Source organism: Aquarana catesbeiana, linkage group LG07 (genome assembly GCF_042186555.1).
Source record: "Aquarana catesbeiana isolate 2022-GZ linkage group LG07, ASM4218655v1, whole genome shotgun sequence".
NCBI classification, from domain to species: Eukaryota; Metazoa; Chordata; class Amphibia; order Anura; family Ranidae; genus Aquarana; species Aquarana catesbeiana.
In genome coordinates, this window is record NC_133330.1 from 235,617,221 (window position 1) to 235,641,196 (window position 23,976).

At 43.3% G+C, this 23,976-nt stretch overlaps 1 protein-coding gene across 2 annotated transcripts in view; it reads left to right on the forward strand.

The window, feature by feature from the left end:
- Nucleotides 1-23,976, forward strand: part of ABCA4 (ATP binding cassette subfamily A member 4) — a 450,770-nt gene that overhangs the window by 109,236 nt on the left and 317,558 nt on the right. For both annotated transcript variants that reach the window (XM_073593112.1, XM_073593113.1), the window contains exons 6-7: nt 939-1,066; nt 19,875-20,072. In XM_073593112.1, the coding sequence (XP_073449213.1) occupies nt 939-1,066; nt 19,875-20,072 (326 nt within the window). The remainder of the gene's footprint in view (nt 1-938; nt 1,067-19,874; nt 20,073-23,976) is intronic.

Consider the following 23,976-nt stretch of genomic DNA (forward strand, 5'->3'; position numbering starts at 1 on the left):
TTTCAGCTGTAAAAATGCTCTAACGCCGATAAACACTGATAAATGCTCAAAAACACGTCTCACCGGTGTTTTTTAACGTTTTTGATCCCATTGATTTAAAAAAAAAATGCTTAAAAAAGCTAACTCTAAAAACCACAAAAAAACGCTATTGCAAAAACGCTGAACAACTTTGAAAAACTCACTGCAACGCTACTGGCATTTTTATAACGTTATTATAGCATCCAGTGTGCATGAGGCTTAAGGGTGAATGTTAGGTTTAGAGGTGGATTAACAAAAATAGGTTTAAGGTTACTTTAAATTTAGGTTTAGGGGTTACCTTTAGATTTCTATAAAGATTTAGAGGTTGGCCTAGATTAAGTGTTAGGTTTAGAGGCTAAATTGAGAATAAAGGATGAAACACTTATCTTGAGCAGTACCTCATCAATGTGCTGAGCGGTTTGTACTGTAATATACTTTAACACAGCTCTACCAAGTTCTTTATGTATAACCAGCCAGCTGTCACAAAGCCTTGCCTTTAAAGTAACATGTGCTTTGCCTGTGAATGTCATGCTGCCAAGGATTGTCAGTAGTTTCCCTAATTGAAACCTGGGATTTAGCCCTCCAAAAACAGGTGAGTTATCTCTTTGACACATTTAGCTTGAGCTATTGAGCTCTGTAAACATCAGTCTTCTTTAACCAAAGCTGAGAAAGATGTGAAAAGGAGACTAGAGACCCCAAAAGAAAGAACACAAAATATCCATATGCAATATGTAATATTAAAAAAAAGTCCTGACCATAATAAAGAAAATATTTTAAAAAATATACATTTCTTTTAAGTTGCCCAAACATTACCAACTAGAGCACCTGTATTAAAAGTAAAGGCTTAGTATAATTTGTTAGCTCCAATGTCAATCTTTTACATTAGTTTAACGCTTTACCTCTAATGTTTTTCTACCTAGGGCGCGGTATAAGAATCAGAGACATCTTAAAGGATGATGAAGTTCTGACATTGTTTTTGCTGAAAGATATTGGACTATCTGACTCTGTGGTGTATCAGCTCATTAACTCCCAAGTTCGGATTGAACAGGTAAATAAAAGGATAATAGGTGTTCTTTGATTAAAATGTCAATCTCTGTAAAGTATGCTGACACCAAACTCTACATTGTACACACCATATTCTGACTCTGTACTATGAAGGTTCTGCCCAAAAGATTCCATGTAGCACCTCATTTATCAGGATGTCTGAAGCATATGGATTTTGGTTAGCCAGGCAAGGATAGCCACTAGAAATTTTTAATAAAATAACTTTTTTTTTTACCAAGCAGTCACTTACAGAATAGAGGACAAGCTGCATACAAAATCATAGGACAGCCTATACGTACATCTTATCCTGGTCTTCCCAATCAAGATTTATGTGCAGATTCACATGGGAGGTTTTTAAAAACTCTAATCCACTGCATGGACTTAAAACTATGGTCAGCGAGCTTAGAAAGGCCAGTGAGAGGTTTTTGGTTAAGGCAGCCCTTTCACTATAAAAAGAGGGGTACAGAGCAGAAATACTGTTAGTGAATTGTAAGTTGTTACAATAAAAGCCAACAAACTGCATTGGGAGAGATTAGAGTCAATTAGGAAACTGTAATTCTAATTCCTAGTGCTTTGGGCAAATAACCCCTTTCCTGCTTTTTTTTGTTCTTATTATTGGAAGCGTTTTTGTCTTTCACTTTATTTTGTGGTTGACTTGAGGTGAGCAGTCACTTTTAGCTCCTGTCCCATCCATAGCACACTTTTTTAGGGTAAATGTCAAACCTAAAAATGAATAGTTGTGTTATTAATCTAAAATTAGATTATTGACCATTTTTTTTATTTTGAACTCTCCCTTACTCCACCTTCTGTCCCTTTTTCTATGTATCTGGCACTGGGAAATAATTTACCAAATGCTTAGCATAAAAGTGTAAGTCATTTTAAAATGAATCATATTATTAGAGTAAATATGCGCTTTGCTCATACAGGGCAAGCCAACAGATTTTCAGAACTATGCTCTCCCCCCTGGCTTCAAATCCCCCCCAGCTCTCCACCACTGTTGTGCTTGGATACCGGTGATTTTGCCTGGGTTCGATTTGCCATTGCTCAGTGAATCTTGTTCAAAATTTAGCAAACCTAAATTCAGAAATGAATCCCATTGAAGTCTGCAGGGAAAGGGCAAAACTTAAATTCTGGCTACTTTTAGGGCCAATAGGCAAACTACATTCAAACAAAATGCATGGAAGGCTGGGCACTGCCATGGGGCATATGCATCAATGCAAAAATGATGTACAAACATACCATACAACAGGGAGAGGGTCTTATTATGTGGCTTTAAGAGGAAAACACTGAAAATACACAAATCCTTTAAATAACATGCTTGGGGGATACGTCAACAGTTCTGCTGCCAAAGCAGTTTTTTACAATTTTTGCACACATGTTTAAAAAAATAATTTACAATAAGTATTAGTTTATTGCTGCAGTACTTTCTGTTTCTAGGGAATGGACACTCATAAACACTCATTGTGCAGCGCTATTTTCTGGCCATTTTCATTCCTGGAATTGACATATCTTGCCTTTCAAGAATGAGCAGTTGAAAAATAAAGCCTTTCTAGACAATGAGTGTAGTGATGGTGGACGTGCTGTTTTTTGTGAATAGAAACTTCATGAGTTCCTTACAAACAATTCTTCTGTATTCAAGTTCTCACATACAGTATGTGCAGGGAGGCATGTTCAAACAAAGCAAAGGTGATTTGAAACATGCTATAAATAAAAGCACATTCAGTTCAATTTTAGCCCTGTATTTATTTTGATAAAAATTTGAGGCTGTATACAGTATTTTATATGTGGTTATAAAGTGTGGGGGTGCTTTTCCATTTAAATGATCTGTCCCATTTTAAAAGGTTGTTTAGCCATGTCATTATTTTATCTCCCTTTTTCAAATGTGGCTAGTTTGGTAATCCCTCTGAAGCTTGATTTCTTTCAACAAGCCTAACGCCACGTACACACGAGCGGACTTTTCGACCGGACTGGTCCGACAGACTATCCGACGGACTTTTGACGGACTTTCCGAATGAACGGACTTGCCTACACACGATCACAACAAAGTCCGACGGATTCGTTCGTGATGACGTACGACCGGACTAAAATAAGGAAGTTGGTAGCCAATAGCTGCCCTAGCATCGGTTTTCGTCCATCAGACTAGCATACAGACGAACTGACTTTTTGATAGGAACTGGGTCCGGCGGAGTTCCGACGTAAAGATTTGAAACATGTTTCAAATCTAAAGTCTGTCAAGTTCGACCGAAAAATTCCACTGCAGGTCCGATGAAGCCCACACACGGTCGAATTGTCCGCCGGACTCGGTCCGTCGGACCAGTCCAGCCGAAAAGTCTGCTCGTGTGTACGCGGCATAAGTGGTGGAATACCTCTACCACTCCGACACACCCTTATGACAAAATAAACCAGACCAGGTTAAATTGACCCAGAGTATATTATGAAGTCAATTTAGTCAATAATGGTAAAGTTATACAAGTTTGCAATAGTGAACTTATAACATACCACAATATTGTCAAATAATAAACCTGACTTTTGGGAATAACACTAATGGTAATTGGGCCGAGATTTCACTACAAGGCACATACAATTACATTTCAGACCACCCAGAAAATAGACAAGACAGCAAAGCAAAAGGAAAAAATATATATATTCAAGAGGCTAGGCTGTCCCTAAGACTCTAAGGTGGTCCTGTGAAGCCCAAATTTGCCTGCATGGCTTTGTTGGGAGAAATAAAGCAATCCCCAATAATATAAATGGTGTGACAAATATCAGTATTGTTAGACAAGATGAAATAGTCTCCTTTACTTTTGCTAGCTTAGTTGGGGCCCTTTCCGGTGGTACTTACCTCTTTTATTCATTAAAGATATTATTGAGGATAATGCACTAGACCTGTGCGCCCTCTGTTTTGTGATTTCAGTAGGGACTGGTACCCTGCCTGTTAGGGACAGCCCTAGCTGCAAGGAAAGGTTCTTGACAAGGAGGGAAAGCATAGGATTCTCAACCTCTCTGGACACCTGCCTGTTAGGCACAAGACTGCCAGACTGAACTCTTCCCCTCTCTACAGATGCTGACAGTCGACTACAGTCTGCTCTCTACACGCTGTTGGAACTGTGACTGTTCCCGGTTGGTCTGTCTCCCACCGTGTTATTTGTGAACTGTCTCTGCATTAGTTCAATACAAGTTCTTTCACTGCACTGGGGCTGAGTGTGTTAATCTGCTGCACCCCACCTACAAGTGGGACTTTGGCCTCTAGTGTGTGAAGGTGTGTGAGGAACCGCAGGGGGAGCTGGGAAGGGGAAGAGAAGAGGAAAAACATAATTTTGTAGGCGGTTGTTGAGGGAAGAGGTTGATGAGGAAGGGAGTTCTGCACTTATAGTTCAACTAGCACCTAGCTATATCTGTTTTTGCAAAGCTTTAATTGAATAAGATTAAACAAATACCTCCTGTTTAGGGATGAGCCGAACACCCCCCGGTTCGGTTCGCACCAGAACCTGCGAACGGACCGAAAGTTCGCACGAACGTTAGAACCCCATTGACGTCTATGGGACTCGAACGTTCGAAATCAAAAGTGCTCATTTTAAAGGCTAATTTGCATGGTATTGTCCTAAAAAGGGTTTGGGGACCCGGGTCCTACCCCAGGGGACATGTATCAATGCAAAAAAAACTTTTAAAAACGGCCGTTTTTTCGGGAGCAGTGATTTTAATGATGCTTAAAGTAAAAAAAAAAAAAAAGTGAAATATTCCTTTAAATATCGTACCTGAGGGGTGTCTATAGTATGCCTGTAAAGTGACGCGTGTTTCCCGTGTTTAGAACAGTCCCTGCACCAAATGTCATTTTTAAAGGAAAAAATCTCATTTAAAACTGCTTGCGGGTTTAATGTAATGTCGGGTCCTGGCAATATGGATGAAAATCAGTGAGACAAACAGCATGGGTACCCCCCAGTCCATTACCAGGCCCTTTGGGTCTTGTATGGATATTAAGGGGAACCCCACACCCAAATTAAAATAAGGAAAGGTGTGGGGCCACCAGGCCCTATATACTCTGAACAGCAGTATACAGGCTGTAGGTTTGTTGTTAAGTAGAATCTCTTTGTAAATTTGAACGGGTACATTTTTAACGTGTTTAGCTCCAGCCAAAAAATCTTTTTTAAGCTTTTTGGAAAACATAGGGAAGGGTTATCACCCCTGTGACATTTGTTTTGCTGTCTTTCCTCCTCTTCAGAAGATTTCACCTCACTTTTTGTCCCAATGGATTGGAAAGCATCAGTGGAAAGGAGAAATGTTTTTCCCATATTAACTCTTACAGGAGAGAATTTCCCTTCCTAGGGGTAGATTTATTCTCACTTCCTGTTGTCTCCTTCTGTTTGCAAGTAGGAGTCGTTTGTAAGTTAGTTGTTTGAAAGTAGGGTCCTGCCCTATATACTCAGCAGAAATTTGGGCCTTAGGTGTTGCTGTGGCCACAACACTGTAAGCCCTCACAGGGCTCTGCTGTGAAATATTAGATCAAGAATTGTAATTACATGCCCCTGTTGAACAGGAGCTGAAAAATTAGGCCTTAGGCACTGGTGCTGGTGCCACAACACTGCAACCCCTCACAGACACTCTAGTTGGAATGCAGGAACGAGCCCTGCTGCAAAGTATTACATCAAAAATCGTAATTACACGCCCCTGTTAAACAGGGGCTGAAAAATTGTGCCTTAGGCACTGGTGGTGGCACCCAGAACCAAAAATGTTCTTACAAGCTATCAGCGTGATGATTGAGGAGGAAGAGGATAATTACTCAGGGATAGTCACTCAGCATCAGCATAGGCAGTCTTTGAAGGGATCTGAGATTTCAAAAAAAATTATTTGGTTACATCAGCATCAGGTGCTTGGTAGCTGGTGGTGATCCAAGACTCATTCATTTTTATGAAGGTCAGTCGATCGACCGAGTCAGTGGACAGACGCACCCTGTGATCGGTTACCACGCCTCCAGCAGCACTGAATGTGCGTTCCGAAAGAACGCTGGATGCAGGACAGGCCAGTAGCTCAATTGCATACTGTGCAAGCTCTGGCCAGTGATCCATCCTCAAGACCCAGTAACCCAGAGGATTTTCGGAGGGAAAGGTGTCCAAGTCTGATCTTGCCCCTAGGTATTCCTGCACCATGTAAAACAGACGCTGGTGATGGTTGCTGGAACCGATCATACCTTGGGGCTGCGGACCAAAAAATTGTCTGAACGCATCGGTCAGACGGCCACCTTCTCCACCGCTCCTTCTTTGACTGACCAAAGCCTCAGCAACACGTTGTCCAGAAACAGGAGTTTGTAACCTCCCAGTCTCTGGGAACGCGTTGCACAGACCTTTCTGCAAGGCCTCCCGAAGATGTTTCATCCTCTGCTCCCTCTGCGATGGCAAGATAAGGTCCGCAACCTTACCCTTGTAACGTGGATCAAGGAGGGTTGCCAGCCAGTATTGGTCCTTCTCCTTGATACCACGAATACGAGGATCCTTACGCAGGCTTTGCAGGATCAGGGAGGCCATGCAGTGTAGGTTTGCTGAGGCATTCGGTCCGGAGTCCTCTGGGTCACTAAGGACGACATGGTCCGCAGCCACCTCCTCCCAGCCACGTACAAGTCCATGTGTTTCTTGGGATTGATCCCTTAAAGACTGCTGCTGATGCTGAGTGCCAGGCTCCACCTCCATACTGACACAATCTTCCTCCTCCTCCTCCTCCTCCTCTTCCTCCTCCTCCTCTTCCTGTGTGATCGGCGGGCACGCAGGAACACTGTCTGGATAAAGGGGGCCTTGAGAGCTAAGGAAGTCCTCCTCTTCCTGCCTCTGTTCTGCCTCAAGTGCCCTGTCCATTATTCCACGCAGCGTGTGCTCCAACAGGTGGACAAGGGGGACAGTGTCACTGATGCATGCACTGTCACTGCTCACCATCCTCATGGCCTCCTCAAATGGTGACAGGACAGTGCATGCATCCCTGATCATGGCCCACTGGCGTGGGGAAAAAAAACCAAGCTCCCCTGACCCTGTCCTGGTGCCATAGTCGCACAGGTACTCATTGATGGCCCTCTGCTGCGTGTGCAGCCGCTGCAGCATGGCCAACGTTGAGTTCCACCTGGTGGGCATGTCACAGATTAGGTGGTTCTTGGGCAGGTTAAACTCCTTTTGGAGGTCCGTCAGCCGAGCACTGGCATTATATGACCGGCGGAAATGCACACAGACTTTCCTGGCCTGCCTCAGGACATCCTGTAAGCCCGGGTACCTGCCCAAGAACCGCTGCACCACCAAGTTAAGGACGTGAGCCAAACAGGGCACATGGGTCATTTGTCCCTGTCGGAGGGCAGAGAGGAGGTTGGTGCCATTGTCGCAAACCACCATTCCTGCCTTAAGTTGGCGTGGCGTCAACCACCTCTGAACCTGCCCCTGCAGAGCTGACAGAACCTCTGCCCCAGTGTGGCTCCTGTCCCCCAAGCACACCAGCTCAAGCACCGCATGGCATCTTTTGGCCTGCGTACTTGCGTAGCCCCTTGAACGACTACGGAGCACCGCTGGTTCCGAGGAAGAGGCCATGGAGGAAGAAGAAGAGGAGGGGGTGGAGGAGAGAGGTGTGTCACAATCATTAGCATTTTGGAGGCGTGGTGGCGGAACAACCTCCAACACTACTGCACCTTGTCCTGCATCCTTCCCAGCTGCCAGCAGAGTCACCCAATGCGCCGTGAAACTTAGGTAACGTCCCTGTCCATGCCTGCTGGACCATGAGTCAGCAGTAATATGCACCTTACCGCTGACCGCCCTGTCCAGCGAGGCATGGACATTGCCTTCCACATGCTGGTAGAGAGCCGGAATCGCCTTCCGTGAGAAAAAGTGGCGTTTGGGTACCTGCCACTGAGGAACCGCACATTCCACAAACTCACGGAAGGGGGCAGAGTCTACCAACTGAAAAGGCAGCAGTTGAAGTGCTAGCAATTTTGCCAAGCTAGCATTCAACCGTTGGGCATGTGGATGGCTGGGAGCAAACTTCTTTCGGCGGTGCAGCAGCTGGGGCAGGGAAATTTGCCTGGTACAATCTGACGTCGGTGTACCAAAATCAGATTGCCCACAAGTACGTGGCTGTGACACACCTAATTCTACACCTTCATTCCTCTCAGTGCAGGTCTCAGAGAGGACTGAAGGTCTAGTGGGGTTGGAAATCTCAGCTGATGAGGAGCAAGCAGAGGTCCTCTTTGTTCTTTGGTGTGGGTCTTTTAGATACGCTTGCCAACGAACTGCATGGCAGGTCAACATATGTCTGGTCAAGCATGTGGTACCCAAGCGGGAGATGTTTTGGCCATGCGAGATACGCTTGAGACATATGTTGCAAATAGCAGCGGTGCGATCTGATGCACTCGTCTCAAAAAAGGCCCACACCAAAGAACTTTTTGAATAACGCGCAGAGACTGCAGCGCCCTGCACATGTGGAGCTTTGGGGTGTGATGCAGTCAATGTGCTGCCCTTAGGCTGGCCCCTGGAGGGCATCCTGCCTCGTTGGTGATGTGCCGCCTCCTCCTCCTCCTCCTCCTCCTCTCTCCTATCAGGCACCCACGTTGAGTCAGTGACCTCATCATCCCCTCCCTCCTCATCACTGGAGCAAACCTGGCAGTATGCTGCAGCAGGGGGAGCATGACTGCCAGATTGCTGTCCTTCTTGGGCACCCCCTCTGTCCGTGCTCGTGTTACTGCCTTCATCGAGCTCAGTATCATCATCAGAGCCTTCCAAACGCTGGGCATCCTCCTGGAGCATGTACCCAACACTGTGGTCAAACAGTTCGAGGGACTCCTCAGGAGGACATGGTGGGGCTAGGGAAGGAGTCACTGATGACATTGAGCCGAGGGAAGAGGCCGCTGCTTTGCCAGACAAAGTACCCTGGGCATGGGTGAGAGAGGATGAGGAGGATGAGGACGGCTTGGTCATCCACTCGACCAAGTCTTCCGCATGTTGCGGCTCAACATGGTCAGCTGCCGAAAAAAAGGCCAAGCGTGTCCCTTGGCCACGTGCTGATGAGGATGCACCGTCTCCACGACCAGCACTAGACACAGAGCCTGCTTGCCCTCTCTTATTGGCTTGTGACTGTCTGCCTCTCCTTCTTGGCCTTCCAGACATACTAATGGCCTGTAGCTGCACTAAGCTGGGATATATATATATATATATATATATATATATATATATATATATATATACTGATACTGCAGCTAGCAAAATCAACTGCCTGCCTGTAGTATGAGAACACCACCAACCTTCTACAGGTAGCTTTAGCTGAACACTGTGAGGTGGACGCACCCCACTAACTTGTAGGTTTAGCAGAACACTGTGAGCAGGACGCACTGCACTAACTGTAAATAGTCTAGCTACCTGACTGTGGTACTAATAGGATCAAAAGAACACCAGCAATTTTCTTCAGGTAGCTGTATTTACTGTAACAAGACAAGCCTGCCTGTCAGTAAGAAGATAACAGAAACGGATCTAGCTGAACACTGTGAGCAGGACGCACCCCACTAGCTTGTAGGTTTAGCTGAACACTGTGAGGTGGACGCACCCCACTAACTTGTAGGTTTAGCTGAACACTGTGAGCAGGACGCACCCCACTAACTTGTAGGTTTAGCAGAACACTGTGAGCAGGACGCACTGCACTAACTGTAAATAGTCTAGCTGTCTGACTGTGATACTAATAGGATCAAAAGAACATCAGTAATTTTCTTTAAAATACTGTAACAAGACAAGCCTGCCTGTCAGTAAGAAGATAACAGGAACGGATCTAGCTGAACACTGTGAGCAGGACGCACCCCACTAGCTTGTAGGTTTAGCTGAACACTGTGAGGTGGACGCACCCCACTAACTTGTAGGTTTAGCTGAACACTGTGAGCAGGACGCACCCCACTAACTTGTAGGTTTAGCAGAACACTGTGAGCAGGACGCACTGCACTAACTGTAAATAGTCTAGCTGCCTGACTGTGGTACTAATGGGATCAAAAGAACACCAGCAATTTTCTTCAGGTAGCTGTATTTACTGTAACAAGACAAGCCTGCCTGTCAGTAAGAAGATAACAGAAACGGATCTAGCTGAACACTGTGAGCAGGACGCACCCCACTAGCTTGTAGGTTTAGCTGAACACTGTGAGGTGGACGCACCCCACTAACTTGTAGGTTTAGCTGAACACTGTGAGCAGGACGCACCCCACTTACTTGTAGGTTTAGCAGAACACTGTGGGCAGGACGCACTGCACTAACTGTAAATAGTCTAGCTGCCTGACTGTGGTACTAATAGGATCAAAAGAACACCAGTAATTTTCTTTAAAATACTGTAACAAGACAAGCCTGCCTGTCAGTAAGAAGATAACAGGAACGGATCTAGCTGAACACTGTGAGCAGGACGCACTGCACTAAATGTAAATAGTCTAGCTGCCTGACTGTGGTACTAATAGGATCAAAAGAACACCAGTAATTTTCTTCAAAATACTGTAACAAGACAAGCCTGCCTGTCAGTAGGAATATAACAGGAACGGATCTAGCTGAACACTGTGAGCAGGACGCACTGCACTAAATGTAAATAGTCTAGAAGATAACAGGAACGGATCTAGCTAAACTGAATACAGTGTATATATATATATATATGCAACACCTGGGATGCATATATATACACAATACACTTTAAGTGCAGCTAACTGACTGACTGTCCTGCCTAATCTAGCTAACTCAAATGAAATGACACTGTCTCTCTCTCTCTCTAAGCACACTGGAAAACACTGCACAGGGCCGCCGTGCAGGCGGCCTTATATAGTGTGGGGCGTGTACTAAATCCCCTGAGCCATAATTGGCCAAAGCCTCCTTGGCTTTGGCCAATTATGGCTCTCTGTTAAGGCGGCGCTGTGATTGGCCAAGCATGCGGGTCATAGTGCATGCTTGGCCAATCATCAGCAAGCAATGCACTGCGATGCCGCAGTGAATTATGGGCCGTGACGCGCCACACAAATTTGGCGCGAACGGCCCATATCGTTCGCAATTCGGCGAACGATCGAACAGCCGATGTTCGAGTCGAACATGGGTTCGACTCGAACACGAAGCTCATCCCTACTCCTGTTATAAGAAGGCAATACTGTATCTCACAGTACTTTAGAGGGGGGCTTTTAGGTTATTTTTTTACCACATCACTGTGACATTAATGGTAGTACTGTGCCCCTAGACTTAAGATGGCCATACATTATACAATTTTCTTAATCTATGTCCTTTAGCTTTACCTTCAACTATGTAGTGCGAGGGCCTGCCTGATTGCATACAAATTAAAAGTGCTTAGGTTTGACCTCATATTATATGGTTTTGGTAAATTTAAAGGAAAATTGTGCAAGGAAATTGTATAATGTATGGCCAGCCTTACAAGCTTTACACTATAGAGCTAATAAAGCCATATCCTGTAATTAATGAAGCCAAGAAGCCTGAAGCGGCTCTATGCAAGTAATTGGTAATTATTTGCTTTGTAAAATCATGGCTTTATCTGCACTATACGCCAGAGGTTACCACCTCCCTAAAAACAGGTAGGTCAACCCCTCCTTAAATGCAGCACTTTGTTGCTTGTTTCAATATCTACCACTGTAGAGTCCCAATGCTCAAGGGAATCCCAAAGGTTCCTTGTCATGGCAGTTGGAGAGGTCAATAATTGTAAAGGAATAGCAGGACTGCATCAAAAGGCTTTTGTAAGTTGGTGATAAATACACATTAAACAGGCAAGGTGGGGGTCTTGTGAACTCTTGTTTCTATAAAAATGACTACGGTTTCAAGTGTCATTCTCAGCCATGTGATCAGGTATTGTCCCTTAGTGACCTCAACTAATCAGCCTAGAGGTCACTGCTTTTGTTTGCATTATCAGCCAAATTATATGAGTCATCTCACGTCTTAGCGCTAAAACTCTCCCCTTGTGAAGTAAACCATTTGTGGTCAAGTACAGATCAATAGGTCATCATTCTAGTAGCCAGCTTGCAACTTTTAAGTAGCTCGTGCCACGCCAGCTCTATGGGAATTTGATACTGACAGTCTCGAACTGCTGACTAATCTCATGAACACTAGCTAGAGATAATTTAGGAAGACTCAGAATTGCCAGATTCACACTGACTCAGCCTTCATTGTCAATACAGCATTGTATATTTATGGCCAATGGATTTCTGGGAAAGGCCAGAAAGAAATGAAATAACTCACTTTCCTTCTGATGCGTGGGAGATGCAATCATTGATCTGGCCTAATTACAAGCCTAGGTTGCTGTGAGCATTAAAGCAGATGTCTTAAGTACTGAGTCAGTGTCAGGATGGTGAAGAGGTTCACACATGTTCTTTATTTCCCCAGATATTTGGTTGGACAAGTCATTCTTAGAGAATGAGTGTGTGTGAGATGCCTAATGAAGTGATTTCACTGGTTTCACAATGAGTACAGAACATCACTAATAATCTAAAGGCAGATAAAATTAGCTCCCTTAACTTTCACAATCATTAACAGGTCATTTTTTTTAAAGGAAGTGTTGCAGCAGAAAACAAGAATATTCACTTCTTATTCATAGGCTTAGATAGTATGACATTCAATGAACATGAAATCAAAGGCCCCTATATAGTGTTTTATGCAGAGGCACACTGGGTTATGTAATATTATTAATAATAGCAACAATAATAATAAAAATATAATCTACATAATGATTCATACTAAGCAGTAGTGCATAAAACCAGGATGGGATGCCAGATAAGCAGACCTAGCATTTTTATGCCAGGTCTGCCCTAACAACGTTATCACCGGGGCATATTTTGTGTCACGATACAGAGCTTTCTACTTATGTAGGGAAAAAAATATCCCTAATGGGACCTGACAAAGTGTCACGTATTGAGGTAGATAGGTCCTTTTTTATGATTGGCAAAAAATAGGTCCTCTTTATCATCACAATAAGGTTTTTCCAAAGTTGTTGGGTCTAGTAATATCTGGTCTTCGCTAGAGCCGCTGATAGTTCAGATGTGCATACAGCACCTGGGTGTGTACCCCCAAGACAAACTATAAACAGTGTATGCATACAATGCCTACAGAGTGCCTGGATGGTGACAGGACCAGAACATAGTACCAAATGATAAGTCGTAGGTCAGGTCAGGACAGGCTGATAATATCCCAACTTTGAGATTTTCTCTCTCTTCCTGTCCAGGCAACAGTTGTCAGATGCAAGTGACTGAAACGGATGATTTATATTGTAAAGCGCTGCGCAAACTGTTGGCACTTCATAAATCCTGTATAATAATAATAATGATTGTGTTTATGGCTGTATTGATTGTAAAACGTGACATGCAGCATATTTGAAAAATGCTGCACTTGAATTGAACTTGAGATGCAGAATATACAGTATCAAATTGTAATGTCAATTTGATATTTTTTATGCATTAAAGTGGCTGTAACCCCCAAAATACATTGATCCTGTTCCTTTAAAGCATGTTATACAGCACAGTGCTTGTGCTGTGTAATTTGGCCCTTTCTTTCATATAAAATACCTAGTTGATTCTGCCTGGTGCTGCCCTCCTCCCTGTAAACTGACCACGTTTATCATGGCTGCTGAGCCCCTGATACCATGGTCAGTTTTCATTCCCCCCTGTCAGCCGCTGTCTTTCCTTGCTCCCTCTCTCCTCCTCCCTCCCTGCCTGTCAGCTCCGATCTGCTCCCCAATCCTCCCCTCCTGCTGCTAAAATAACTGTGTAATATTGCTACAATCCACTGTTTTACATTAAATGATGTGCCCCAATGTATGTGTTTTTGAAAAAAAAAATATGCCCCTGTATACCTTATTTCAGAGTGGCGCTGAGATGACAGACTGCCTCTCTCCTCCTCTCCTCCCCTCCTCTCCTCCACTCCTCCCGGCTGACCTCAGCTGGGGATTCCAAGCCCCTCCCACTCTAGTTATCAGACTTGGGAGGAGAGCGGCGAGCAGCCATGTGAGCGCTATGAAATAAGGTATACAGGGGCATATTTTTTTCTAAAACACATACACTGGGCACATCATTTAATGTAAGAGTGAAGTGTAGCAGTATCACACAGTGGCTTAACAGACACTTTAATTAGCATAATTACCAACTCTAAGAAGACCTGTTTAAAGTGGAACTTAAAACCAAGTTAAATGCACAGTTAAACTGCATATGGTATATGTGACAAAGTATATGTGAAATGGTTTTCCTGCCAAAGGCATTTGCAATTTTCATTCTGATAGTCTTGTGATCAAGGCACCCCTGCCAAACAGTATTACGAGCTCAGTGAGCTCACTTTTCTCCACTGCAGTTCAGCCATACGCTCACAGCTAATTGGACAATACTATCACACTAATGAGACCATCACTCTGCTGTAGCCTATACAACTTTGTGCAGCACTGTGTAACACAGGAGAGGCTGAATGGCCCACAGTACCGCCCCCTTTACCGATGTGCTGTACGGGCTTTTGAAGGAAGCTAATGTAGGACATATTTAGCTAATACTAGCTTTTAATTTTTTTACAATGTAAGTACATTTATTGATTTGTAAGGAATATGTGACTAGGTTTACAGTGGGTTTCTTTTATATTTCTTAAAAGGGTGCAGAGGTGAAGAGCTCCACAAGCTAACAGTAAAGCTACGTTTACATTTGCGGCAGACCTTGCTGCCCTTCTGAAAAGTGATTCTCCCTTGAGAAGCATTTAACAGGTGGTTACTGGCTGTTTTAACCTTGTAATGCCTGCACTGCAACTGCACGTATTGCACAAGGTGACACGGCGGTTTATAACCCCATCCAGATGTTTTTGTGGCTTAAGGGATGGGGGATGGTAAAACCACAGTTCAAACACCTATTTTTACTGCTCCTCAACCACATGTGTAAACAAGCACTTAGTCCAGTATAAATGTATTAGTCTTGGTAAAAAATCTGAAGGTACATCCAACGCTTTCAGTGACTCACAACTCCCCCTTCATCATTGTTTGTGTACAGGCAGTAATAGAAGCAACACCGGATAATAAAAAGAATTTAGGATTAGGATAAAAGGCAGTATGGGTGTCCATTCAGCAGCCTTTTTAATGTCTTGGTAGAGAAAGAAGCACAACTATATGCATAACCCAAATGAATCGGGTGCATGTCAATTTTCAGTTTAATGTACATACAGACATACAATTAAAAGCTATTTCTCTACATTAATCCTTACACATTTTGTGTTTACATCCAAATGTGATTAAAATATTCAAATGAGTGGTAAATCAATATCCCATTTGTGAAAAGATTTTCTAACTCAAAAAAACTGCAAACGTCATATAGCCGCAATATTATGCAATAAAATGTGACTCACAAGTCATCCTGAATCCTGATGACGCTAATATAGAGAAATGCATAGTGGTCGGATCGCTGCTGAGACATCCGTGGAGCGCAGGTGATGTCACATCCGTTTACCAGTAAAACGGTAAGACAGACGGTGCCTTTGTCTGAACAATCAGATGGCTGTGTATGGATTAAAGTGATTGTAAAGCTTTGTTTATTTTACTGTGCAGCTCATTTTGCACCGTCTTCTGGGGTACCTCGGCGGCTCCTCCCCACATCAGATAACCCCCTAGGAGAGGCGCTCTCTCGGGGGGTTACCTTGTGGGCGTGTTCCCGAGTCCAGCATTCGGCGTCCAAATGTATGACTCTGCCCCTCTGTCCGCATCATTGGATTTGATTGACAGCAGCGGGAGCCAATGACTGCGCTGCTATCAATCTATCCAATCAAGAGCTGAGAACCCTGGGCAGAGGAAGAGTGCGTCCCCGCCGGATGAAGTTCCAGGGCTCAGGTAAGTAAAACGGGGGGGGGGTCACTGCCAGGTGTTTTTTCACCTTAATGTAAGTTAGAGTTAGAAAATATTTTCATAAATGGGATATTGATTTACCACTCATTTGAATGTTTTAATCACATTTGGATGTAAACACAAAGTATGTAAGGATTACTGTAGAGAAATAGCACCTACTTTACTTTTTACGGTTTTAGAAATAGAGTGTTTCACATTTAAAGGAGCAACTGTCACAATCTCTAATATGACGCCATTTATGTCAGGTTAAAATACTATTAAAAGCTGATCTCTGATTGGTTACTTTGTGTTTCTGGAAATTTTCTTTCTAATGTAATTTTTTAAAAACTAAAATCAATTGGTATCAAATTGTGTTTAAGTTAGTCTAACATAACTCTACCACATTCCTGTAGGTAAAGATACATACATTTTATAGAGGGACTTCTCCAACACAGATGTGGCATAATAAGCATATGTCTCTGTATATCTGAACATGTGCTGAATGCTCGTATTATTCTTCCACCCTATCGCTTAAGCCATCTGTCTCAGTGAAGCATATATTTAAACCCCAAACCAGCAATAGGTAACTAAATACATCCAGTCTAACATTAGTTCCACTCTGATGATTCCTCGTTTCCCATATTGATTTGTACAAAAAGACATTCCATTCTGCACTCAGCTGATAAATATGTCTACTGTATGTATAAGATCTATTACCTTGTTTGCCAGACTAATCATTACATACTGATAACCCACTCATTGACTGAAATACTAAGATCAGGTGCTCACTTTGTAACACATTAAGTATTCCAGGTTATTCTATACAGACACACTAATGTAGGAAGTCTGTGGGCCCATATTTCCTTGTTAAATGTACATTAAATTTCTGTCTGTTCACTTTATTTTATGACTTCTCATGCCACATAGAGTATATAAATGATCTGAACATTCATAAATTCATAACCATCCAAAGCCTGCAAAAATGTGAAACAGCTCTCACAAGAGAGGGAGGTGGGGTCACCTGGGTAATTGTAGTAGTGAATGAGTATGGTTCCATCTAGATAGCAGAAGTAGCAATCCATTCATGTGTGTTCATCTTCCAATAATATTGAATTACTGGAATGCTTTCAAAATATATTTTAGCATTTCTTTATATATTAAAGAATAACTCCCATTTAATCATTTTCCCGGCTAATTTGATATTAAAACTAAGGGCAGCAAAATGATAAGTTTTGTAGCATTTGTTGCGTACATTGTTATCTTCCTGCTGAATTAGCCAAAATTCAAGCCATACATGCCCCTGTCGATACCAACTGGCTCGATTAAAGTTGATTGTTCAGTCAACACCTCTTGAATGAGCCAAGTGAAAAATTGTCAGCCAAACAGTGACTGCATCCAATCAGATGCAGCCACTGTCTGGGTTTACAATAGCCGGCAGAGTTAGTTTGTCCACCTGTTAAACATCCTTCATTCAGCCCGCAGGTTGAACAAAAAACCTCTATGCGAGTATGGCCAGCTTAAACACAATGTAACTCAGTCTACCCAAAACACCACAAGGCTGCTAAATGCAAATATTAGTTATATCCAGACCAGACAATCATTTTTTCACCTGCAATATCTGCATTTCCGATCCTCAGGTTCCAGTTAAATGTCTGTAACAAAACGTCTTGGAGGTATAGAGTAGGAAACATTTTTGTCCATTTTGTCCATTTTTTAATTTTTTTTGTAATTCCTTTATTTATGCACATAAAACAGACAGACACCATACCAGCACAGGATGCTGAACATCGGTATAAAAGAATGCATGTGTCTCATACAGACAAAATATGAGAAAAAGAAGCATAACATAGCCTGTAAGGCATCGTTTGGGGACAACAGCAAGAGAATAGCAAAAACAGTAGAACCTTAAAAAGGAAGTAAACTCTGCATTCCATTTCGTTTTTCTTATATAATGTCATTATAAAAAGTATTATCAATCATTGCACAAGGTAATGTTTTTAAAAACGCTTCTTACTTACTATTTTTTAGTGTTTTGAATAAAATTGTCTTCAGGGAATAGGCTGCACCATCTTTAGTAATGTTTTCTGTCTCCCCTGTGGATTTCTGCCCTACCCCGTCTCCCCTGCCGAAATATTGCACATGCGTGATCGCGTGCTATCCAACCCTTTTTCTCGATCGATGTCTCACAGTCACAAGGGGAGAGCCAGGAAGCTGAGAATGCTACAGTTTTGATGCAGAGTTTACAGCCACGTTAAAGTGAAAAGCTTTAATTTTTTTGTTCATTAAAATAATAAACATGTTATACTTACCTGCTCTGTGCAGTGGTTTTGCCCAAAGTGGCCTGGATCCTCCTCTTCTCAGGTTCCCGCGCCGGCGCTTCTGGCTCCTCCCTCCTGTCAGGAGCCCCCACAGCAAGCAACTTGCTATGGGGGCACCTGAACTGTGGCTCTGTGTGCCCATTTACACACACAGCCTCTGTTTGGCCCTGCCCCCACCCCTTCGTCTCCTGATTGGCTCACTGGCTGTTATTGACAGCAGCGGGAGCCATTAGCTCCCGCTGCTGCCAATAGCCAATTTGGAGTGCGAGTCCTCGGAGAGGCAAGGCTCTCGTAGACATCGCTGGATTGTCTCCTGATTGGCTCACTGGCTGTTATTGACAGCAGCGGGAGCCATTAGCTCCCGCTGCTGCCAATAGCCAATCAGGAGTGTGAGTCACCGGAGAGGCAAGGCTCTCGTGGACATCGCTGGATCAAGAGAACGCTCTGGTAAGTATTAGGGGGGCTGCTGCATACAGAAGGTTTTTTACCTTCATGCTTTAAATGCATGAAGGTAAAAAACTTTGTGCCTTTACAACCACTTTAAGAACAATGTGCACACAATTACGTATATACATGAGAGTTGTCCCTTTGGAAAGATAGGAAGGATTTATGCACACGCCAAGGTAGACTGATTTTCCGAAACTTTATGGATCACAATATAGCAAACGAGGCGCTGCCATCAAATTGAATATAACCATAGAAAATAAAAAACAAGGGGTCTTGTAACAGGTATCAGTAAATACTAAGAAGCCAATAAAGCCCCTGTCCATTTTTTGCTGTCTGTGTCCCATTGGAGATTTTTTAGCTTACTATCCTGGTGACAATGTTGTTACTATAGAGGTATATACAGTAAGAGGAAAGCTCCAGTGGGGTCACAGACAACAACCAAAATCTAGCAGATTTTATAGCTTTACCTGTCTACTAATAAAAAGTGTGCTTCTTTGGGATTTCTACTTACTTCCTGTCCTTGTCAGCCTCATGTGACTCGGCCAGGAAGTAAAGGTAAGATCTCCCAGACAGAAAAAATGAAGCAAAACACTTTCTGCCAGAGTCTTAATGGTCCATACTGTATCCCAAACTAAAATGAAAAAACATCAGGGACCTATTTATACTTCCGGCCATCCTAGGCCAAATTTCTAGCTTTCCTTAATATCATGCTAACAAAAAAACAAGACACATGGAGGCTGGGGTCAGGGAGACAGGAAGGGTCAATTTATATAGAAACATAGAAAAGTGACGGCAGAAAAAAGGCCAAGTGGTCCATTGAGTCTACCCCACTCTATGTCTATATGCCTAGAACTGACAACTAGAAGAGTAGGAGAATACCTAGGAGGATTAAAGAACATTCAAGTGTCACATCATAAAACAGCACATCATCTTAAAGGGGCTACAATAATTCAAATGGGATTTTTGAGGCACAACATTTTTTATCTAAAATTACAAGTTTATTAGCTCAATTTTGTAAAATCCTATAGCGCCATCATCATTTCACATAAAAACATGTTATAACATCACAATACAAAGTTATAAAAAACATTGTAACAATACAGTGCATAATATCCAAAAGTGATGTCTGGTTTGTTTCTATAAAAGTATAAACAATTTCTTCTAGTTGCATGTTGATCTATAGCAAGTTTATCGATACCTGAGCTGATGGATGTTTGCTTTGTGTTTTTCCCATTGCAGTTTGCCTCTGGAATACCTGATCTGGCACTGAAAGACATAGCTTGCAGCCAGACCCTCTTGGAACGGTTCATTATCTTCACCAGCCGCAGAGGAATGCACGCAATCCGCAATGCCATGTGTGTCTTGTCTCAGCAGAGGTTACAGAGGATAGAAGATGTCCTGTATGCCAGCATCGACTTCTTCAAACTCTTTGAGATCGTAAGTTCTCTACTGGCTTTTTAGAAATATCTGAAACATTACATTTCATACTTAACCTGAAGTATTGGATTGGAAGGCATTTAGGCTACGTTTATTATGCATCACTTCTGGATTCAGAAGAACAGTTAAATAGTATGGGTATTAAAGAAGAATCCCAGACTTTTTGTTTTTGTTTTTTAGCTTTGGAATGGATGGAGAATTATTCGAGCTCTGTTAGGTTTTTGTTCCTGTATGCATCAATTTGCCCTCCTGCACCTTTACTTCTTACTCCTTGGAATGTGTACGTGGTCTACAGTGGTACTGCAGTCAATTTCAGAAAATGCCCTGTGGCTTGAGTACATTCATTACTTAAACCTTGACCACTTGTTACTTTTGCATTGGTACTAAAGCCCTTTGAGATGGGAACCTCCGGCCAGGTCCCTGATACCTTCCCACCTTCCCCCCTTTCCCCTACCCCTGCTCTCTGCCTCTCCTTGTCCTGCTCTTGGTACCCTACTCTTTACTACTTGTACTTTGGCCGGTGCCACTTTTCCTTCTCCTCTGCCCTTAAGCTTTTCCCTCTCCGTCTTTCTAAATCAGTTTATATATTGGTGGAGCCTACCACAACACCCCATACTTCAGAGATGTTCATGGAGAGAACATTATCAATATACGTACTGTATAAGGCTACCTTGGCATGGTCCAATTTACAGCTGCACCCCCTCTTTTTTGTGTACAATTGTAACTATAGGTTTTGTTTTGTTTTTTGCTATTCTAAAGCTAGCCATAGATGACTTTTATTTTGATTAGCCAGTATTTATCGGCGTATAACACGTGCCGGTGTATAACACGCACCCCAAGTTTAGGAGGGAATTTTAAGGAAAAAAACTTTTAGGAGGGAAGTTTAAGAAAAAAAACTTACATTTAAATGCCCATCAATGCAGCCTCATCAGTGTTCATCTGCAGCCTTGTTAGTGCAGCCTTGCCCCAGTGTCCAGTGCAGCCTTGTCAGTGCAGCTTTGCCCCAGTGCAGCCTTGTCAGTGCAGCTTTGCCCCAGTGCAGAATTGTCAGTGCAACTTTGCCCCAGTGCAGAATTGTCAGTGCAGCTTTGCCCCAGTGCAGAATTGTCAGTGCAGCCTTGCCCCAGTGCAGAATTGTCAGTGCAGCCTTGCCCCAGTGCAGCTTTGCCCCAGTGCAGCCTTGCCCCAGTGCAGCCTTGTCCCCAGTGGTCAGTGCAGCCTTGTCCCCAGTGGTCAGTGCAGCCTTGTCCCCAGTAGTCAGTGCAGCCTTGTCCCCAGTGCCGCCGACATACACAAGTTTAGTGTGTATTTTTAAATATGGCGCCGCGGAGTTCGGAGGGACCCGGCGGCGCTCGTTCAGCTGAACGAGCGCCGCTGAGAACACAGTGACTGGGCGGAGCCGAGATACACATAGCCGAGGGTTCTCGGCCCTTCTCGGCGCCGTTCACAGTCACGCCCAGTCCCTATGATGGACATAACGGAGGTCCAATGGCGGGACTGGGCGGGACTGTGAACGGCGCCGAGAAGAGCCGAGAACCCTCGACTATGTGTATCTCGGCTCCGCCCAGTCACTGTGTTCTCGGCGGCACTCGTTCAGTTGAACGAGCGCCGCCGAGTCAGTCCGAACTCCGCGGCACCATATTTAAAAATACATGCTATGTGAATGTCGGCGGCGATCGCTCTGATAGATCATAAAAATAGCGGGGATCGGCGTATAACACGCACCCACGATTTTCCCCTGATTTTAAGGGGAAAAAAGTGCGTGTTATACGCCGATAAATACGGTAATTAAAAAACAAACAAACTGCTTCCTCCATCCACAGAAGCAAAGAGATAGAGGAGGAACCCTCCCCGCTGGGAAATTCTGTTCTGACAATGGGACTCCTCCACTTCAAGGAAAATAAAAAAAAAAACAGCATTTTTCAGGCCCATATCACTCTTTATGTTCATTCATAACTGAAGCATAGTAAAGAGGAACACAGCGCAGAGCTCTTTCTGTTTATTCCCTCTGTGCAGCTGAGGCTGCAGAAATGAAGATTGAGGACTGTGTCTCAAAAGTGAGACATCAGGGGTCTAGTTAGACCCTTAATATTTCACCAAAGCCCCCCAACAGGGCTGCTAAAAAATAAAAAAAATCTGTAAAAAATTAAATAAAAAAATATAATTTTTTAAAAAAATTAAAAAATACAAAACTACTGACACCGTCCACTGCCCTGCTAACACCATCCACTGCTCTGCTGACGCAGTTCTCTGCCCTACTGACAAAGTCCACTGCCATACTGACACCATCCTTGGCCCTACAGACATGTCCACTGCTTTACTGACACTGTCCACTGCCCTACTGGTGCTGTCCACTGCTCTGACATCCACTCCACTGCTCTAATGACATTATCCACTCCACTGCCCTACTGACACCATCCACACACTGTCCACTGCCCTACTGACACGGTCCACTGCTCTACTGACAGATACTGTCCACTTTTAAGTTTATTTTTACAGTGACATTTGTTTTATTATATAGTTCTTAATTTTCCTTACTGTTTGGTTAAGCATTGCTAGTTTTATTTTTTTAGAAAAGGATGCCAAACCCCGTTGATCTTTGATCTATTTTATGTTGTTCAGGTAGTTCTCCATTCCTCAATGCCTACTCCAGGGTATTCAAAAGAATTGGAGAGGTATGTCAAAATGTGGACAGTTTCTCCAAAATCTTTTGAATTACCCTCTTAAAATGTAAATAAAGATCTGAAATAACTCTTTAACCACTTGGAGTATCCTGGCACATGGTGGGAGTATCTTGGCATGTGATGAGTGGTAGTGGGGGCCCAGGTCAGCTTTTGCATGAAGCTTGTGGGGGCCCACAAGCTTCAAACTATGCCTCTGATCCTAACCTATCACTATCGCTGGTTAAACAAGTGAGCTCCTGCCTCTTTGCATTCACATGGACGATTATGAAGAAGTGCTGGAATCAGAAGAATCTATAGCAAGCATAACTGTTCAAGTGAGCGTAGATTGCGGACACTGGCAGTGAGATAATAATTCAAGCTCAAGATGACTGCCATGAAGGTGTGATTGGACCTGGAGGAGGAGGTGTACACTATCTCAGACGGAGACCATTTGGAGACACAAGCGCATTTTGACCCTTTCTTTATTAAAAGGAGTCCAGTTGCTTTTGTAAGCGTGTTTATTTGGCACTTGGTGGTGCATCACAGCGGTGTAATAATCTAAGAAGAGCTGTAAGATGACATGCAGAGGAAGATTTCACTGATCATTTTGGGACTGTCACTGTTCGCTACACTAACCTGTTTGGACTCATTTATATTACAGTTTTCTTACATTTTTTTTATGGCTTTACCAGCGCTGCACTTTTGTTTATACTGTATGTCTAAATATGACTGCATTGTCCAACAGGCCCCAAGCTTTGACATGCCCCCTCTCTGAACAGACACATCTCTGCTCTTCCTTCACACTACAAGGGCACAATATGGCAAGGGGTGTGGCCATTACTCATCTATGCAAGCATAGAGTGCTGGGTGGGAGGGCAGGAAGAACACACAAAAGCAAATTTTAAGTATTTTCTAAGCTAAAATCAACTAAAAATCAAAACTTACTACAACACAAAAACTACAAAGAGAATAAAATAGTGCAATACATCAGAGGTGACTACATCATGCATTATAAAATAGGAACAGTACATTCACTATTAGGGATGGGCCGAACGGACCCCTATTCAGTTCGCACTAGAACTTTCGAACACCGCGAAAGTTCGGACCCAAATGATGAACCCAATTAAAGTCAATGGGACCCGCACGTCAAAAATCAAAAATTTTGAAGGCTTATACGCAAGTAATTGGGCATACAATGGTTATTGCGGTCCTGGTCCTGCCCTGGGGGACATGTATTAATA